The 20,425-nt window shown below is 42.0% G+C and overlaps 2 protein-coding genes across 2 annotated transcripts; one reads left to right on the top strand and one right to left on the bottom strand.

The window, feature by feature from the left end:
* Positions 1-7,788: 7,788 nt before the first annotated feature.
* On the top strand, positions 7,789-15,236 carry micu2 (mitochondrial calcium uptake 2). Its single transcript, XM_084564791.1, has 12 exons — positions 7,789-8,161; positions 8,435-8,564; positions 10,076-10,107; positions 10,195-10,270; positions 10,405-10,452; positions 10,655-10,737; positions 11,591-11,644; positions 11,732-11,829; positions 12,660-12,831; positions 12,917-13,025; positions 13,122-13,279; positions 14,351-15,236. Exons 1-12 carry the CDS (start codon positions 7,964-7,966, stop codon positions 14,450-14,452), a joined length of 1,260 nt encoding a protein of 419 aa, XP_084420917.1. The 5' UTR covers positions 7,789-7,963; the 3' UTR covers positions 14,453-15,236.
* A 182-nt stretch (positions 15,237-15,418) lies between these two features.
* On the bottom strand, positions 15,419-19,075 carry LOC311502524 (interferon regulatory factor 2-binding protein 1-like). The gene is made up of 2 exons (XM_084564790.1): positions 17,034-19,075; positions 15,419-16,183 (listed from the first exon to the last, which is right to left on the bottom strand). Exon 1 carries the CDS (start codon positions 18,835-18,837, stop codon positions 17,056-17,058), a length of 1,782 nt encoding a protein of 593 aa, XP_084420916.1. The 5' UTR covers positions 18,838-19,075; the 3' UTR covers positions 15,419-16,183; positions 17,034-17,055.
* Positions 19,076-20,425: the final 1,350 nt, after the last annotated feature.

The following is a 20,425-nucleotide window of genomic DNA, read 5'->3' on the forward strand; positions in this document are numbered from 1 at the left end:
AGCCGCCTTCACACACTGCCCATAACGAAGGCTTCCTCTACCGCAAAAAGGCCACCAGCTCTGACCTTGAAGCTCAGCAGAGGAGCCCCAACAGGTACGACCGTTGCTGACGAAACATGCAAAAGACACACCGTTAGGCAACAGCATGTGTAATTGACTAGCCCACAACCCTACAAACAGGCCAAGGAGCACATCGTGAACAACCCAGCGATATGTAGTGTTGCTTCTTGTTAAAAAACATGACCCACTCAGAAACCAGCAGATCCGGTGCAGTGTCTGTCCACAGTCTGCTCTGGAATTTAGGCTAGTGTTAGCAGCTCTGTCACATTCTAGAAATTCCATTGCAGGAAGCTGTCAGCCTAAAAATCTCCTCTTTGGTCATGTTAAAAGTGAATAGTGATGTTGCTAGTCCTCAAATTTCCTACCTCTATACCACAATACACAAACACTTCTACGTGGGTTATAAACTTGGTTGCTGGCTTTTCAGTCATCAAATGAGGCTTTGATGACTTGACATACTGACCTACTGAAAGCTCGGAATGCAGACCACCGCTAAATAAGAGTGTTTAAGGTCATCAGGTTAAGGTCGGTCAACTTAAATACATTTCTAAATGTAATATCTTTGTAATGACAGTTGTAGATAATACTTAGGTGTGAGGCTCATATTAAAACATGTACTGACAAGAGCAAAGAAACTAAATTTGAGAAAAAGGTACATTAAAGTGGCCCATGTTACCGACACATACAGTACATATATTCCATTTTCAGTCTGTTAACATTTATGTGTCTTTTTGATTTTACAGCAAGTCCTGGGTGAACGTATATTGTGTGCTGAAAGAGGGAACATTGACCTTCTATAAAGATGCTAGGAACCTGAGCACAACGTACAATGGAGAGCCTCCTGTTGACCTTAGTACCTGCTCATTTGACCCTTCATTGGGATACAAGAAGAAGAAAAACGTCTTCATTCTTAAGTAAGACCCGTTATATGTGTCAGAAATAATGATATGTATTGTTATTTTATACTTTAAACTGAAACTTTAAACTGATAATCCTAATTAGTTTCCTCTGCACCAGAGTCAACGATGGAAACAACTTCGTGTTCCATGCAAAAGATGAGGTAAGATCATTTAATATACACTTACACATATGTATTTATGTATCATATGTTCAAGAGGCTCAGAAAATGGGACAGAAACTAATGTCTCTGTGAACTAATAGTAACTATTTTGCATATTAAGCAATTTATCTTAAATTTAGATCTTTAGATCTGCCTGAGGAACATGTGTTGAGAGATGATGATGTCTGGGGATAGACACTACTTTGCTTGATGCCAACAAGTACTACTCAGTATATGTCCTCCGTCTGTGCCATAGAGCTGACAGTGAGCCACACTGTGTCACTGTGTTCATCTTGACCCAGTCCTGCATCACAGTTCGGTTTCCAGAAAGACTTATTAATTCACCAAATGTACAGAAAACAGTTCCCTGCAACAATTTTTCAAAATATATTTTACTGGAAATACATGTCAGAGATTACATTATACATCATTGTGTCTATTTTTCTATTTTCAATTTTGTGTATTTTTGTAATCCTCCATTTGCTTACTAAAATAACACAAGATAGCAGGAAATATACCACCTGCATGGCACACCAAGATAAACTTAACACTAACCCTTTACCCCAGGGAACTTAAGGTCAGTCCATACATGGACTCATCTCATTGTGTTGAGGTGTTAAAGAGGCTAAATAGCCTTCATTGGAGGGACCTTGTGCTTTTGTTTTTAAAGATTCAACAAGCCACTTCACATATTTTTACATTTTAAATTTCACGCACTGGCAGGAAATCATGTAATATTCCAAGATACAAAGTATCTGAGCAGATGTGTGTAAGAAGTTTAATGGTAAGGTACAAACTGATTTGAGAACATACCTACACATTTATGTGTCACTTTATTATTTTATTCCATAGTGAATCAATTCCAGAGTGAATCAATTGTTTATTTTTTATTGAAGCTATATATATTTGACATACTGTATATAGTTCATAAAATGATGTTATAAATTCTGTCCCAACCATTTGGGCAGGTCACGCCCTGCAAAGCATTAATGTGTGGTGGTAATTAATGTGAGCCCCACTTTAGTTCACCAAAGAGACATTTCTTATTTGAACTCTGACAATTTGATGTAATAAAATAATGTTATGGATAAATATGCCTATTCCGAAAAAATCTAAAAATTGTAAAAGTCCCCAATGAATACAGATTTGTTTATTATAATCTCTAGAGATTTCTTTGTTCCTGCCACATTATTGTTTATCTAGAAAGCTTCAGTATTCACAATCGAATGTTACATATAATAAAAAAGAACACATATAATGAATTCACAGATAATATGGATTACAAAGCTGTCAGTTTACATACAATGGAGTATTTTTACACTGTTGTAAAGGGACTTTGACTTATGTAAAGAACCTGAATAATTCCAGACATGTGGTAGAGGTTCAGCCTGATATAATAAAGGTAATAGAGGCACAATGCAAATTCAGTTAAATTATTGCTTTGTGTGGAAGACACTTCCCAGTAGTTTCCACCTACCACTTTGTACTGATACCAGAAGTGAGTTTGTTTAAATGAAGGAAACACAGGCTCAGATTGTGAAACGATAGAGATCTGTAATCCCAAACCACAATATGAAAAACATTCAAAAAAGGTAATACATTATAAGGAGGCTTCTTATAAAAGCTGCTCGTCTTATGCTGGTCTCTGCAGGAGGACCTGAAGGCTTGGACTTCAACTATCATCACCTGTATAGATGAGCATGAGGCCATGGCCAAGTGGGACAAACCAGGCACCTCGTCCATGGACCCCGACCGCTCGGAGAGGAAGGAGAAGTCGGAGGGGGACGCAGATGCCAGGTCAGAGAGGTCCGAGCTCGCAGAGGGGGAGGAGAGATCTGAGAAGGAGAGGTCAGAGAAAGGCGACGGCTCTGAGAAGTTAGACACGTCTGAAATTGCCGACAAGCTGGAGGGCGGGGCGGGGGGCTCCAGCACGTCTGGAAAGAGCAAATGAGGAGCCCTTTTGTGTTTTAATTTACTCACTGACAAAAAAAAAAAATCATAGGAGGCAGTGGGTGGGAGGGATGGATGGAGAGCATGTGCAGTTAAGTTTGCAGATCCTCAGTCACAGAGCTGGAACACACTGAGGCCACAGTCCTTGGACTGACTATTGTAACTGTGACAGACTGATCTCTCAGCCCCTCCCCTTCACCCAGGCAATACATCAGTGCTTGCATTGTGCCACCTGCTGGTAGATCGGAGGTTGGCCGAGACAGACAGACAAGACAGACAGACTCCAACAAATGGTCCCAGGAATTAGTCACTGTCACGTCCCATCGTTGATCGTTTAATCTCTTGGATTCACAGCATCTTTCTGTATGTATCTTTGACTGATAATGTAATGCTCTGTCTCTCTAGACAAACCAGAGAAGTGGTGAATGAAATGTTTCACAATATTAAAAAAACAAAACAAAAAAAAAAACAGTTTTTTGAAGCAATATACTTTTTTATTTTTTCTCTTTGTTAGAGAGAGAACGGGGGGCAAGGAAACAAGAAATAATGTAAGAAACAAATGTAAACTCTATGATTTGTCACATCCATGTGAGCTTACTCCAGGCAGTTGTGCACCTTAGACACTTGACACATCTGTATACTAATCATAACGACATTTAATCCAATCACATGGCTAGCTTTGAATCATGTTAATATATGGAATGCTGGTGTTTCCACCTGACCTCATTCTCGTCAACAAATACACATTTCTACAGTTTATTTTCAGTTACTGTTATTATTATTATTATTACTATTATTTGTCCACAATGATCCACGTCAAGAAAAAATCTAATCCATTGACCCAAGGTGTGTTCAAAGTGGCGATGCTCAAAGTAACACTAAAACTATGTGACACAATGCCTTTGTATACATGACAAAAATCAGAACATTGCATGAAATAGTCTATTAGTGCGCCTGTTAAACTTGCCTTTATTTTATGTTCTTGACATACGTTGGGCAGGATTGGAAATGCAATAATTTAATGTGTGAATGTGTGTGTGTGGTGGTGGTGGTGGTGGGGGTGTTTTGCTCCCATGGTCCACTTCTGAAAATGCAGAGGTAAGTCTGACAAAGGGAAGTTGTCTTGTCCCCACAGTAAGCATGAGAAGAAGGGAGGGTTTGTACCAGATAAACGACTACTCCTTCATCTGTAACATGAGCTAAGAAGCCAAGTGGCCCCTCTGCTGTCCGTGCTGTATTACTGCAATTTACTTTCCACAGAATGTACTGATTTCAGCTGTGAAATGTTCAAACGCCACCAGGCTCGTGGTGCCCTAAATTGTAAAACCTTGGAGCGGTTCTCCGAGAGTTAAACCCCTCCGTCTAAACCCGTTGTCTTTCATTTGAAGCTCAAGCCAATTGGAATCTCTCTATCAAAGGCAAGTTAAATGTAAAACCGTCATGAGTCAAATCATGAACTGTAAATACCTATCTTTGTATGTATACCAATAAATCCTGTGCTCTAATAAAACAATACTGAAAATGGGTAAAATTAAAACATTTGTATTAATCCACAAATAAAAAACAATCATCACTCAGATATATAAATGTCTATCACATTTAAATGAAAAATATGCAAATTAGGAATCACTATCAATTATCATAGTGTATATATAAGTACACGGTATCTAGTTGTATTAAACACCTTTTACCAGGGAAGAGCAGCAGGACATACTGTAGGTATGCTTGTTGTATTTTTATATGCCTATATTTATTCATATAAGATCCAGGAGTTGCCCCGCAGCCCCATAAGAACTTGTAATAATAGCTGATTGAGTAGTCAGTGTGTCTGTGGGAGGTGTGCTAAATTTATGTATTACACACATAACAAAATAAACTAGCCTGGGCAGTTCAGTACATACTGCAGTGGATAATCAAATTATTGGTGACTAAAGTAAAGTTCATTATGCTGTGATCACAACGTTGAACAGGCACTGGTCCACTTATTTATTTTTATTTTTTTTCCTGTATGTCAGTTATTTTCCCATGTGTCAGAGGAACTAAAATATCCGTAATGTCACGAAAGTGGAGGAAATAACAGTGAATCACATGCAGCAGCTGAGGCTGTCTTCAAATCTGGGTGTTACAGTGTATTTTTCCATTTTCAACCCTGTTGAATTGCACCTCAAATGTGTAAAAATGACTTCTTTACAGTCTTCCTTTCTAAAAAAAAAAACAAAACAAAACACCAAAAGTCTATCTCAGATGCAGCAGCACCATTTGAATTTACTGACTTGAGGATTGTAGTGACAGTGTGCTGTATCTGTCTGCATTGCTCCAGCCTTCGGATTAGTGTAACAAGAACAGATAAGCTGTGTTATGATGTGAATGTTTTTATTTATTTTATTTACTTATCTGTCAGTCACTTTGTTTTTACATAAGTGCCATGTCATGCGGTTTGCTGGAACAGTTGTTCAGAAAAGAAAAAGATTGGTTCTTTGAACGCGAACAGCGGTTCATTTGACTCGTCTGACAGTACGCCTGTCATTGCAATACATATTTTTATCATCGAAATAGGAGCTATAGTATTTTCATGTGGCTGTAATTGTTCTGATTCATGGCAGATATTTAGCCCGCACCACCATGTGCATTTTAAGTGTTTGCTTCCCATCACTTTTATGAAACACACAGGGGATATTTTCCACTATGTTATAACAGTAACAGTCGAAATTAAATAGGCAGCATAAACCGTGACTGAAGACAAAAATATTGTGCAAACTTTGTTTCCTTGGTCTTACAAGTGTGTATGTCTTTGTTACTTTACATTACAACTTGCTGCTATGACATTAAATAAACCTCCAAACTTGCTGACGCAAACTTGACTTGGAGTGGATGTGGACACACACGCTGGTCACACACACACACACACAAGAGTTTGTTTCTCACATTGATTCCCACTACAAGATAAATGGTTTTCTGTTCAGTTGCACATTCTTGAAACTAGCAGTCAGTTGTGACAACAACATTTGATTATGAGATAGCAGCACGGGTCATGATCAGCTCCAAAATTGGGGAATTGCACAATTAGATACAATAGAAACTAACACTGAAGGATGTATGATGTTGATATGCAGACACACTAAGATGAAACACCAATTAAAAATGTTAAAATATATTTCCTAGAACAATCAGAGTGTGTGCATGTGCACCCCTTGGAGAGAGAGCTGAAATAGGTTTCACACTAACATGTTGCTGCAGGACTGAATCACTGCTGGAGCTCGACTGAAGGGCTGATATTCTGCAAAATGTGTCCAAGTCGGAGGGGTTATCAAAACGCTTCAGATCTGTCCCATTTGCTTCTGTACATACGATAATACAGTGGTGAAACACAAACATTTTTGTGGTGTATTTGTGGCTTTTTGCCTAGCAACCAATGAAAATGCTCTCATCCAGGCTATGTATGTGCAGTTTAAAGAAAAAAAAAAATTGCAAAGCACATGTGAATAATTTATATGAGAAAATAAATAAATAAATAAATAAAGGTTCATGAAACTTTTGTTTTGCACTAGCACAGCCCCATGCACAGTGTGAAAGAGTAGTGGTGATGCTGGGTCTGTTCTGAACATAATCATGTATACGGCATTGCACAAATAAATTCTGCACAACTCGATGTATGTTTTGAGAATGTACATTTAAATTATGACTTGTTTTTTGAATTAAATAACATCTTCCAACGTCTGTCCGTGGAAATATGAAACAGAACTGTCTCATAAAATCTGTCCATCATTTTTGTCTGCTGTTGTCTTTTTTCCCCTCTAGTTCTGCAGCATGTGCCGGTGACAGCGTGTTCTGAGGTGCTAAATAAATATCGACTCCTTTTTCTAGCAGTACTCCCACAGAAACACGGTGTTCTGTAAATGTGGTGGTATCCTGATCTTTTCACTTTGTCCTCCACCAGATACTACAAATATCCATCAGGTCAGAACAAGACCACCTTGACCTTTGCCGCTCTCCTTCACAGCCTGTCTGCAGGAGAGCCTGCAGGTCCTGTGTGACATTCACTTTGTTGCAGGAGGAGTCGAGTTCACAGAGATCAGCCTGCATCTGGCAGCCCTCGGCCCTCGGACGCTACACTGATGAAGTTGCTGTGATATATGAGAGAGTGGGGTGACCCAGGAAGAAAAACACCGGTGGATGGTGTCTGAGGAATACTGGAAAGCTTGATGTGTGATGCAGTTCTGAGGAGCTGCTTCTCTGTGCCTACCTGTGTATTACTTACCTCTCAGTGTCGCCATTTGTGCACAGGCTAGGCTCGTTGCACGTAGTGTTTCCTTCACAGCCTCTCTTATTTTTTTATATGGTATTTTTTGACTTGTTTGGAAAGTTATGTTTGATGAGGCCCTCTAGCTAATTAGACTTGCACTGATGAGTGCCGCATGAGCCACAGATGTAAAATGTATGTTTAACTCACCGCTCTGCTCCATCACTTGAATGTTGTGCAGAATGATGTATTTTACAAATTCATCTGTTAAAGTCATGGTCCAATATGTAGTTTATACAGGTGGGATTTGAATTTCTGACGTATTAACCTGAAACGGAGCAGTTTAAGTTCTGAACTAGCTAATTTAAATGATTTTGTAATGACGTTATCACAAATTAAATAAAAAATAATACATACAATAGAGTTTTTAATGTCTGCATGGGATTTCTGAACGATGTGAGAACAGAAAGAAAAATATATCATAATCCCATCTCAAATTAATTTTTGTTTTAATGGACATCCACTGGACTCTCCGAGTGAGGGCGTCACGTGACCTGCATTCCAGCCTGTTTAAGGGGGCGTGTCTCTGCTGAGGTACGGAAACTACGGAAGCCGTGCGGACGTCACACAACTGGCGAGCTAGCTTCCTGAAAATGGCCAGCTGGGGAAAGGTCGCCGCTGTCTTGAGGAATGTTTTGAGGAGCCCTCGGCCCCTGAAAAGTCTCGCACTGCGCCGTGCGGTCGGCCCCGGCGTTTTGGGCTCTGTAATTGGAACTGGGCTTATATGTTATTATCAGTATCATGCAAAAAACAGGACTCTGCCCTTCGCCGTTCATGCTGAGGAACAAAAAGTAAGTAAATACCTCACAAAGTTTCTGTCAGCAACACGGACTCGACTACAATATATTTATATGCCTCTGTCAGTTTCCATTTATATTATATTTGTTGCTAAATGCAAGTAACAGCGACACACTAATGTTATTTTAATATTTACCAAAACGGGCGTAGATACTCAACCAAGTGTTTGTATCAACTAACGCCCCCTAGCGGTCACTCGCAGCACCCAAAGTTTTATCTCTTGATAGATAGATGATAGGTGATTATATTATATCCTGATGTTGCAGGAAGCTGCAGCTCCTCATCGGTCTGCCAGAAAGAACCGTTTCATCCTTTTCGCCTCTGTGATCTACGACGAGGAGCCCTACATGACCCCGAGAGACTTCCTGTACTCTGTGATGCTGGAGAACGTAGATCGTAAGCTGCACGACTGTACCATACACTTTTAATTTCCACTGTATGCAGTCATAGCTTCCTAGGTTGCTCTACATATGATTTTATACAGGGCTATACAAGGGCTTAGTGAATGCCTCGATGACAGTGATGTGAATCATATATTCTACACCTAGCTAAGAGCCTTCACAGTGGAGGAATATTCTGTAAGTTTTAAAAGACATACCATCTGTGTCAAAGAACAATGCCGCTGTTTTAGAGTCGTGTAAGGGTCCACCACCAGTCAGATTACTTTAATCTGTCACGCATTTGTACACACACAGGACAGGACACACCTCTTCTAGGCATTTGAGATAAGTGAAGTAGCCCAACAACGCCCAAGAAATGCAGAAACGTGATAAAAAGAGATGCATGAATGAGGAAGACAGAGTACGGTCAGGTTTGTTATAACCTCGATCGAATAAATGAGATAAACGTCCATTCTTACTTCATACTGGGAAACAAAGTAGTCAGTAGTCTTTGGCCTCCAATGAAGCTGGAGCTGTGTGTGTAGCTGCCATACTACACACAAGGCGAGAGTAGTTCATTGGTTAACAAGCATGTGCTGTGGAAGCTTTTAATAATAATAACAAGCACAGATAACCTGACCAGCTGGTCCTCTATAGCCTTGATCATTTGTATATACTTAATATATAAAATGAATTTAGTTACTTGCTTTACTGATTTAGATTCGTACTACAAAATTAATAAAAGTGTATCTTAATGCATTACTCTTGGTTGTGGTCATGAAGTGACAGTGACTCCTAAAAATGTTTCCAACTGCCATGTAAAAACAAAATACTATATTGTACATACACTGATCAAGCATAACATTATGAACACCTTGCTAATATTGCGTTGGTCTCCCTTGTGCCTTCAAAACAGTTGTGACTCCTCAGAGAATAGACATGTCTGGCAACAGGATGTTGTTAGTGGGGGCCTTTGGGTCCTGTGGGTTGAGGGGAGGGGCCTCTGTGGATCATCCCACAGATACTTGATCAGTTTGGGATCTAGGGAATTTGGAGGCCAGGTCAACACCTTGTGCTGTTCTTCATGTTTTTTTTTGAGTTGTTCCAAAACCATTTTTGTGTGTGTGCCTGCCTGTCTAAGTAACATCCACATGAATGCCAGGTCCAAAAGAACACTGTCACAAGATGGTCAATGTTGTTTACTTCCCCTGTCAGTGGTTTTAATGTTGTGGCTGAAAATGTAATTTTGCATTTTAACTACATTTTGAGCTACGTTTCCAATCAGGCTTTTATTGTGTCTCATCACTGTGAAAGTATTCATTTTGCTTGAGTAAATGATCTTGGTACATAGTACCACCCCTCTAGAGCAGTTTCCACTGAGTGTACATTCATTATGTTAGGAACACATTGTGTTGTTTGTCATTTTTCTGCTACAGATGAACGCTCTGCATCAGTGCTCTAATTTAGCGTTTCCTGTTTTAATCTCGTCGCGTTATTAACATATATTTTCTGTTTCCTCTCATGTAGGAAAGCTACAGAAGAGAAATTTGACACCACAGGTACGTTAACGTCCTCAAGAAGTGTAACCTGCACACGTAGGGTACAGTTGTTAGTTTGAGCTAATGATGCTGTTTTTATCCTGGCAGGAAGTGAACGATATGTTGATGGCTGCCTCTAAAGCTCGGCCCGGTAATGATCTGTTCAGAACCTTAGGAGACAACGGTGAGTCCTTGTGTCCGTTCAGAGGACCTTCAGACCTGATATCCAGATCCAGTTATGTGACATAAACAGTAAAAATCCTGTGTGGCTCAGTATATTTATTTCTAAATCACAATGTATTCCTTTGTGTCATGCAGGTTTGATATCCTACACAGAGTATCTGTTCCTTCTGACCATCCTGACCAGTAAGTCGCTGCTAGATTCCCAACATTGCATGAGCTGCATACTGAGGTCTCCCTGACTCTGTGACATCCTGCTGAGTGGATATGCTTGTGATTATGTGACTTTTTATCAAAACATAATTAGTTTGACTCGGTTTCCCGACACTAACCAAGTTTGCAGACTCAGCTGAAATTCCAGGTAACTGACGATGTGTTGCTATTGCAGAGCCGCGCACAGGATTTCATATTGCCTTCAAAATGCTCGACGTTGACGGGAACGAACATGTCGACAAAAAGGAGTTTCTCAAGGTAAGACGAGCATAGCTAAAACAGAAACAATAGATTATCATAACACAGATTGTTTCTCATGTGAGCACACATTGTGGGATGACACTTAAGAGAGATTTGTTGTGTTTGTTCAAATATCTGCGTGCACTTAATTTGAAAATATTGCCACCTTTTAATGCTGCCTCAAGCGCTGATGCGGCCGCAGCTGTAAGTATGAACACAGACGCCATGTGAAGGTGAGGAAGAGCTGCACTGTAGCTGCCCGAGTCTGCTTTTCATCTGTCGTTTGTTTGCCTGAGTAAGCCCTGGACTTAGGTTGGTTTGACATTTTTGTGTCCGTTCCAGCGAGGCTTGTCCTCTCTGAGAACAAGACGAGACTTCTGTGTGCTCAGTCGGGCTCAAGCAGAGGCTAGTTTTCTTTCCGGTAGACTGCATGTTGGCACGTTCTGCACCTTGTGTCAGATTTTCATGTTGGGACTTGGTGCACAAACCTAAAGCATACAGTTAAAAAAAAAAAAAAAAAAAAAAAAGGTGAAGGTGCATGGATTCTCATCTGCTCTCGTTTGAGTCATGTCTGATGATAAGATGACGATCACATCTCTGGTGTGATCAGGGGACTGTTATAGCTCAACAAAGGAGGAGACAGTTGTAGGTAGCTGTGCAAAATAGCACATTTTGTTGATTTTTTTTAATTTAAATTAAGTAAATACAGCCTATTTTTTCAGTTTTTTTTACAGTTTGAGATAAAAAGTAAACAAGTGAATTGTCAGTGGCTATTTGCTGCAGGGGTTGTTGTTTACACTTCATTCTTTCACTGGTTAAATATTAACAGTGTGACATTTTCTCTTTTTTTTTTTTTTGAAAACTGCTGAAGCTCAAGAAGATCATTGGGAAAAGTAAAATGAGACTTCCTAAGGACATTGCAGAGGTGGGTGTTTCTAGTGTAATGCCAGCGCCTTCAGTTTGAATGGTAACAATACCTGACATTGTTCTACGTTCCCTGGATGCCACACAGACACCAGCAGAGGAGGCTGAGGGTGTGAATACCACGCTGCAGGCCTACTTCTTCGGGAAGAAAGGAGGAAACAAGCTGCAGTATCAGGAGTTCCTCAGGTAAGGAAATGTCCTTGTGCTGCTCTCTTCTAATCATAGTCCACAAGATAAAGTCTGTCTGGTGGTCAGATGTTTTCACTGCAGTTTAAACCAGTGATGAGCTTTTTATAAAGGACCTTGGTTTTAAATATTTTGAGGGAAACTGTTCACTATAACTGATTAAAGCTAAATTCTCACACATAAATATGTCATTCTGTCCTGATACAAAGCAAAACATATTACTTCAGATGCTCAGACCTACACCGATCAGGCATAACATTATGACCAACTTCCTTATATTGTGTAGGTCTCCCTCGTGCCTCCAAAACAGTTGTGACTCATCAGAGAATGGACATGAACCTTCTGAGGGTGTCCTGTGGTGTCTGGCAACAGAATGTTGTTCTTTGGGTCCTATGGGTTGAGGGGAGGGGCCTCTGTGGATCATCCCACAGATACTTTATCAGTTTGGGATGTAGCGAATTTGGAGGCCAGGTCAACACCTTGTGCCGTTTTTCATGTTTTTTTGAGTTGTTCAGTTTTAGTGTGTGTGTCTGTGTCAGGCTGCATCCTGCTGGGGATGGCTGCTGCCTGATCTGGTCTAGGTGGGTGCTACATGTCTAAGTAACATCCATATGAATGCCAGGTCCAAAAGTTTCCCAGCAGAACGTTGAATTGTCACAAGATGGTCAATGCTATTTACTTCTCTGGTCATAATGTTGTGGCTGATTGGTGTATATCACATCTTCCCTCCCTTTGCTATGACTTTCTGATTTTGTATATCATTGTTGGGATGTCACCAGTGTATCTCACAAACCTCTGCAGCGTTCCAGTAACCAGATGTTGTTGTTCAGGTTCATGGAGGACCTGCAGGCTGAAGTCCAGGAGATGGAGTTCATGCAGTTCTCCAAAGGCATGGACACCATGCGGAGAGAAGACTTTGCAGAGTGGCTGCTACACTACACCAACGAAGAAGACAACGAAGTGTACTGGGAAAACATGAGGAAGAAGATCCCTGCCGGACAGGTACAAGCCCTCCTCCACATCCACTCCTGTCAGATTCACATTTAACGTGGGCTAAAAGTGAAGTGGTTTCATCTTTCCTTTGTAGAGCATCACCTTCGATGAGTTCAAAGTCTTCTGCCTGTTCACCAACAACCTGGAGGATTTTGCCTTTTCAATGAAAATGGTCACTGAAGCAAACCGTCCTGTGGGAATGGGTAACGCCTCTCACCTAGTTGGAACTGACTGGTTTTCTGTGATCACTAGAAACATTACATGACCGTAGTTTTTTTTTCTCCTTTTCCTAAACGCAGCCCAGTTCAAGCGTGCCGTGAAGATCGCCACAGGCCACGATCTGTCTGAGAATGTGCTGGACACTGTATTTAAACTCTTCGACATGGACGGAGACAACTGCCTGAGCCATAAAGAATTCATTGGCGTGATGAAAGACAGAGTACTGCGGGGTCTGAAGGTCAGTTCATCCAACTTCACCTTTTGTATTGCACTTCAGTTTGCCTACGCTTCTTTACTTTCTTGGTAAAAGAGAAGACGAATACCATCCACATCAAAAATATTGTTTTTAACCAGACTGTAAATTATGAGTAGCAGCCTCGGCCAATCATACATTTGCAACCGTTGTCTTTCTGCTATCACACAAACACACATTGGTTTGGTTTCCCCTCTTAACTAAGAAACATCAGTCAATCCCGTGTAATTTCTCGTCTGACTGGAGTGACATAACACGGTCACACTTAGAGTTTAGTATTTTTGACAGTCAGGACCTTAATGTCTCAGACAGAGATGTAGCACATTACTCGATGATTGTCAACTTGGTTTGGTTTAAAGATGACAGCTCCCAAGAAGTGTAGCAGAAAACCTCAACTAGAGTCTGTGCAGGAGTGACGGGTAGAGATGTAGTAAAATCATCTATATGGGAGAAAGTAATTGATATGTAACTTGCTAGCTAGACAACAGTTACTAGTTGACATTTCAAAGGGTAATGTTCAAGACATGGTGGCAGTGGCTAGGCTACATGAAGCTCAAAGGATTTATGGTAGTATTTGAGGACCTTAATACCATATCTACATCGCTGGTATCTACAGTTCTTATTTCCAAAATGTTTGACTGTCATCCATCTAGGACTGGGTACCAACTATAGATTCAAGTGGTGATTGTCTATTTTAACCCAGCTGTTTGGTTGTGTTTCCTGTATTTGTGCTAAGTAATGCTAGCAGCTAATGGCCCAAGCTTTATATTAGGCAGACACAGCGTTTCCCAATACTAGTGCTTAAATCTGATAGAAAATGTAGAAAAACAGTGCCCATGCTGCTCAGATAGAGGGGTTTGCATTATTCATTAAGTCTTATATCTTGGTTCTTATCATTGTAAATCGTTCACACTAAGATTATATTTTTTTTTTTGTTCAAAAATAACAATGTAAAATCCTCCCACTATTAGAGGCAGTAGATACATTGCATACAGGTCCCATTTGAACTTTACCTCCACTGTTGTAATGATGAACACTGTCCTGTCCTGTCCTCAGGTTCAGCCTCAGTACGGCATCTCTGGCTACTGGAAGTGTGTGAAGCGAGAGACCCTGAAAGGAGCCAAGGAGGCCTTGGGAGATGGCGGGTGCCCCATCTGAACCACGGCACGTCTGACAGAAGATACACTGGTGTCTTCTAATCAATTAAGGGGTGTGAACAGCACTATATAAGAAACCACGTGTAAAGATATATAGGATCCACTGCACTATCCTGATACAAATACTGTATGTTGTTTACAGATATATATTGTTTGACGTTGGCTAATGACTTGTAGAGCTGGCTGTGGTGTTTACAATACTTTTTTTTTTTACTGTTTGCTCATTTTAAAATGCAATTATTTTTGTAATCTATGCAAATTCACATGCACTTAAGTAACCAGGCTGCAGGATTAGAAATCCCAGAGATCACAGATTTATTTCCTCCGTGTAAACTGACATTTTCTGATCTGCTGTTCGCACTGATCATCAGTATGGCAAGCCTTCTGTTTCTGGCTTGTTTACTGTGATTCACGGGCAGCTGATTTGCAGGACAATCACAAAAAACAACAACAACATGGTCCATCTTTTGCAGCATCTGGTCTTCCAGCTGCATTTCAGCAAAGCAGTTTCACTTTTCAGTAGAGAGGAATCAGATTAGCGCTCATATGAGCTCACATTTCTAAATAAACAAAAACACTGCTGTGATATCTTCCCAGTAATCAGGTCACTTAAGTGCATGTAAACCCTGTCATTGTTTGTCAGTGTGTCTCTGGTTAACTGTGGTTTGAGGGAGAGATGCTAGCTAATTCTGTGCAGGCTGACACATTACCTGGTGTGAGGTTTTTCCACGTTCTTGTCACAATATTTATCAAATAAAGTCTTATAAAAAAAATAAAAATATGCCCAGCTGAGTTTCTGATCTGTAGCAAAAGAGCAAAGCAGCTATAACTAATAACTATTTTGGAATTTATTGTAGAATTGACCTGTTTAGGACACATGAGTATGTGGGTTAACCATTGAAGATCGTGGCGCTAATAATTATCATACATAGAAGTCCAAAAAGTAAATAGACAAAACAAGCTTACGTCTGTGATAAATGAACTAATTAGTGACTGATGCCAAGGTTATCAGTGAATACAGCATACACAGCTACAATACAATAAAATTACATTGAGCATGAAGCCATCTTTGGTCTTCTTATCACTATAAACAAGTACATAGAAATTTGTATTGTATCAAAAATAGAAATTACATAGCCATATTGAAAGTAAATTCACATTTTTGACATAATATAAGGAGAATACCTAAGAGACATTGTGGGATTACATTTTTTCACTCCTTGGCTTTAAGGATCCAATGGTTTTCTTTATTTTGGAACATTCGTTTGTTTTTGTTTTTTTTGAAGAAATGTACGATTCTCTCAAAACCATCTATCGCTATCGCTGTCCTGAATATTTATAGGACAGGACGCAACGTTTATAACAAAAAAAACAAAAAAAAAAACCACAAAAAAAAAACAAATTAAGATTGTCATTCTTAAAAACAAGCATGTGCTTTCAATCCTGGGATTTTTTTTGAAATGCGGCCTCTGCCGTGCGGGAACAAAAGAGGAGGGAGAGGTTGGGCTCAGACTCAACATTCGGTCGAGATGTAGCAGCTGAGCTGAGCCCTGACACACAGACGTGTCCCTCTTCTCATGAGTCCTGTTGTGTCTTTAGTTACCAGTCTTTGTGTAGTTGTCCTCCTGGTGGTTCAGAGTTATTCTGTCCTCGGAGGCTCACGCGATGAACTGCAGCCAAAGTGGACCTCTGCTTGAGATAATAGGGAAGTGCTTTCAAAGTGTTTGATCCACTGTGGAGAGAGACGAGAAACATTTAAGGAATTTTCCAACGTAGTACAGAAACAATAGGCTGCTAAATGCAGTTCCCTGAAGAGCATTTCCTTCAGTCACACAAGGGTTTTCGGCTCTTTTAGTTTCGATTCTTAACCATCATTCAGCCCCATTAGACATGGGATTGGTCCAAATTCATTTTGTAGCTGAACAATGAGCTGAAACTTCAGCCTCAAGAAACACAACAGGTCCAGCAACAGATAGTGTGATAACAGAAGATTACTTGGTTCTATTTCATGGGTTAGGCAGGTTGATCAAGAGTCAGATAATAGTAACAGTTAACGTCATAATTCCCTGAACCCCATGTTGTTTTGTACCGCTTAAAGGTATTTAGTGATGATGTCTTGGAAAAAGTAATCCTCCCATTTAAGCAGCCGGAACTAGGTACAATCTGCTCTGAAACATGACTGAATATTTATCTAATCATTTTTATTAACTAATTCATTCTGACTATTTTCTGTCGTTTAAAATGTGTGGTGTCCAATGTAGCCAGTGTTTTACTCTACACACGAAGAGCTGAAGTTAGAAGATTCATTTTTTTTAAAGCCAAATGAAGAATAGATTTGAATATTTATTTAGGAGACTAAGCCTCAAGTCTGTAATGCTTTTACTCCGATCAGTGTAGGATTGATTTCAACAAAATTCAGAGCTAGAAAAAGAAAAGACTTTTCCTCTTTGTCTTTCAGATCGTTAGGCTGTGTACTTTGTTTGCTTTTACTGATCACTGTTGGCTCCAGCTGTTTTGCTAGCGTAAACCAAAGCTGCTTGTCGGTCTGGTACACAGAAAGACGTGTTTCGTCACCGTCTTACCATTCACAACAGGGTGGAGACGTCAAGGGTCGTTCTCCTTCTTCACCGTCACGTCTCCGTCTCCAGCCAGGATGGTCGAGATCTCCCCCTGCATGAAGGCCCAAGGCACGGTGGATCCAGCCAGGGGGCAGCGCTCTCCGCTGGGGCAGTACACCTCCCCTCCTTGACCTTGGCTGCGGATGAATCCTCTGGTACAGGGAAAGCAGAACTTGTGGTGCGGGACAGAGGGACACTGGACGAAGTGAGTGTCCTCCAGGCGCTCTCTGCAAAGTGTGCAGCAGAGCAGAGTGCCCTGAGTGCTGCTTGTAGACTCCCCAGTGTTGGTGTTGCTGCTTGGCCCCACCGCACTCATGCCTTGCCCAATGGCTGCCTGGGAGACTGAGGTGGAGGAAGTGGAGGGGCTGCTGCTGGTAGGACGTCCAGCTGAGGACGAGTGGGCTGTGGACATGCTGGGGCTATCTCTGGACATCTGGCTGGAGCTCAGGCTGTCTGCGACTCCCATGAGAGCTGAGATTGGCGAAGGCTGGCTGTGTAAACGAGGTGGGCCTTCTTGAGGGGCGGCCATGCCAGGAAGAGGTTCCATGCCAGAGTAGGCACCTCGGGGCCAGGGCTCCCTCCCCGAGTGATCGGGCCTCCCTTCGCTCTCTCCATTCTCCGAGCCTGGAGAAGCCTTGCGGCGCCTGGTTGTGCCCTTCGGTGGTCCAGGACGTCCAGCAGCTGACAAAGGCATCACTGAATCTGGCTGTGGCAGGACCTCTGGAATAGGGGGCTCTTTAAACATGCGCACGCCGTCATTCAGCAGCTCAGACAGCCCACGCCAGTCTCCCGTCCCTTGCCGCTTCTCATATTCCACATAGCGGAGCCCGGAGTTCACTGCTTTACCTGCGTCTTTGGCCGAGTCGCGGAACATCTGCCTGACCAAGTCTGGAACACCTGAGAAGATCATCCCAGAGCCGGCGGGATATTCCACAAACACCTTCAGCTCAAACTCTGGAGTTGTGTTGGCATCGAAGGCCAGAACGCGGCCCATCAGATTATGGTCTTTCCTGAAGCGCACGTTAAAGGGCACGCAGCTGCTGAGCGCTAACAGCACATCCCGGACCACCTTGGGACGGTTTGGCCAGCCTTCCACCCTGCTGCGAGCCACCTCATTCAGTTCAGCCATAACTTCATTGTTCCTCCACACTGCAGGGTCTATACCCACCAGAGGAGAGGTGCCAGCTCCCACGCCCAGGGACACAGCCTGTCTTCTGCCCCCATCAACCATTATGGGTCCAGCTGAAACTGCGATAGGTGTGGCCCCAGCTCTGGAGGCTGATAGTGAGGTTAAAAGCCCATGAGGGGCTGCTACTAGCCCCTGAGCTATCAAGGTATGGGGTATGGTGCCATGCAGGCTGGGGACTGCCCCAGTTATAGCCCGACGGGTGTTTGGGCTCTGTCGGCTGCCCTCTGACAAGGCCACATCTTCTGCCCTGTGCAAACCATTGGGGAGGCGAGAAGATACCCCATACTCACCCCTCCCCCTGTCTACGCGCTCTCCATGCTGCCGCCCCATTTCAATGGGCCCAGCCGAGCTGGGTTTGCTCTGCTGTGGACCGGGAGACCTGCCGTCTAAAACTCCGTGCGTGCTCTTTAGCTGCCTGGCAGTTTCAATGAGGAGCTCTATTCGGTCTGCCCCGTCGTAGTTGACACAACCCCGGCACACAGCTTCACTGAACTCCCACAGCATGGCCCAGGGCATCTTGGGCAGATCGCAGAGGTAGCACCATTGCCGTCTGGAGGAAGACTGCGAGGCGGAGGACATGTTGTTTACAGGCCCTCGACCAAACTTTCTTCGGAGGCCTACACGTTACGGTCTGCGTTTTCCAACAATACTTCAGTCCTCAGACACCACTGGCCACATGCCGCGGATTTTACGATAAAAGATAATTAAAAACCAACCTCAAAACGCGACAGCTGGCGGCAACATTTAAAACTTAGCGATGTCTTCTTTCTCGGTTTGTTCGTGTCGGTCTGTGTGGAAGGAAGTAAAATGTTATAAGACACCGGAAACACCTACGCGGCTGCAGCGCGTTGCTTTATGGGAGTTGTAGTTTTGTGACCCGGGTCATTGTTTGTCGCTTTTCTCGAGAAGTACTGAAGAATAATTAGGAAATACAGGCACACAGAAAAATGCAACACGTGTAAACAGCGATTAAAGCAAAAGGTCGAGAGCATATATACAGTACCAGTCAAAAATCTGAACGCATCTTCTCTTTCCACCATTTTTCTTTACTTTTAATATTGGCCGCAAAGCTATTGAGACACATACAGTGCCAATTTTAGTATTTGCACCAATTTTCCACATTTCTACATAAAAATGACTTAAAATATCAGTGGATTTTCCACTCAAGTCCTGAAAGTAGACAAAGCCGTATTGGATGTGACCCCCCCCCCCCCCCCCCCCCAAACTAGATGTTTCCAGTAACTGCTGATCAGTCATCTGCAGCAACTTGCCCATTGCTCACTACAGAACCACTTCAGTTCTGAGATGCTGGTGGGTTTCCTCACTTAGCTTCAGGTCCTTTCTATTGGATTAAGGTCAGGAATTTGACTTGGCCATTCCAAAACATTAATTGTATTGTTCTCCTTTTAATTCTACTTTGGTCTCATCTGTCCACAAAACATGTTCTCAAAAGTCTTTGGCTTGTCCACATGATGTTTATGATGTGTTTAAAGCATACAACAATGTTTTATATGTGAGATTCTTCGAAGGACCACCTTTAGCTATGATGACAGCTTTCATGACAGGTGTTGAGCACTTGTTATCTGCTCTGCCTTCACTCAATGGTCCAACTCATGGGTTTAGGCCAGGTCATCTGATGCAACACTTCATCCCTCTCCATCTAGTCCTTACATAGCCTGGACATGTGTTTGGGATCAATGACCTGTTGAAAAGCAAATGATGGTCCCACAATGTACAAAAACCAGATGGGATGGCATGTTGCTGCACAACACAATGGTAGCCTTGCTGGTTAAGTGTGGCTTCAGTTTTGAATAAATCACCAACAGTGTTACTTGTAAAACCCCTCCACAGTGGAACCAAAGATGTCATCAGATTAAAATGCAGATTTCCACTAGTCTAATGTCTGTTCCTTGTGTTTCTTGGCCAAAGTAATTCTCTTCTTCTTGTTGTTCTTCCTCAGTAGTGGCTTCTTTGCAGAAATCTGACCATGACTGCTTGATTCTCCTTTGAACAGGTGATGTTGAGATGTGTCTGCCACTTGAACTTTGTAAAGCAGATATGTGGGCTCTAGTCTGAGATGCTGTTAATCTGCCGTTTCTGAGGACAGCAGTTCTAATGAACCTGTGTAGAAAAGATAACTCTTAGTCTTTCTTGGGGCGGTCTTCAT

Source organism: Chelon labrosus, assembly GCF_963514085.1.
Source record: "Chelon labrosus genome assembly, chromosome: 17".
Taxonomy (NCBI): domain Eukaryota; kingdom Metazoa; phylum Chordata; class Actinopteri; order Mugiliformes; family Mugilidae; genus Chelon; species Chelon labrosus.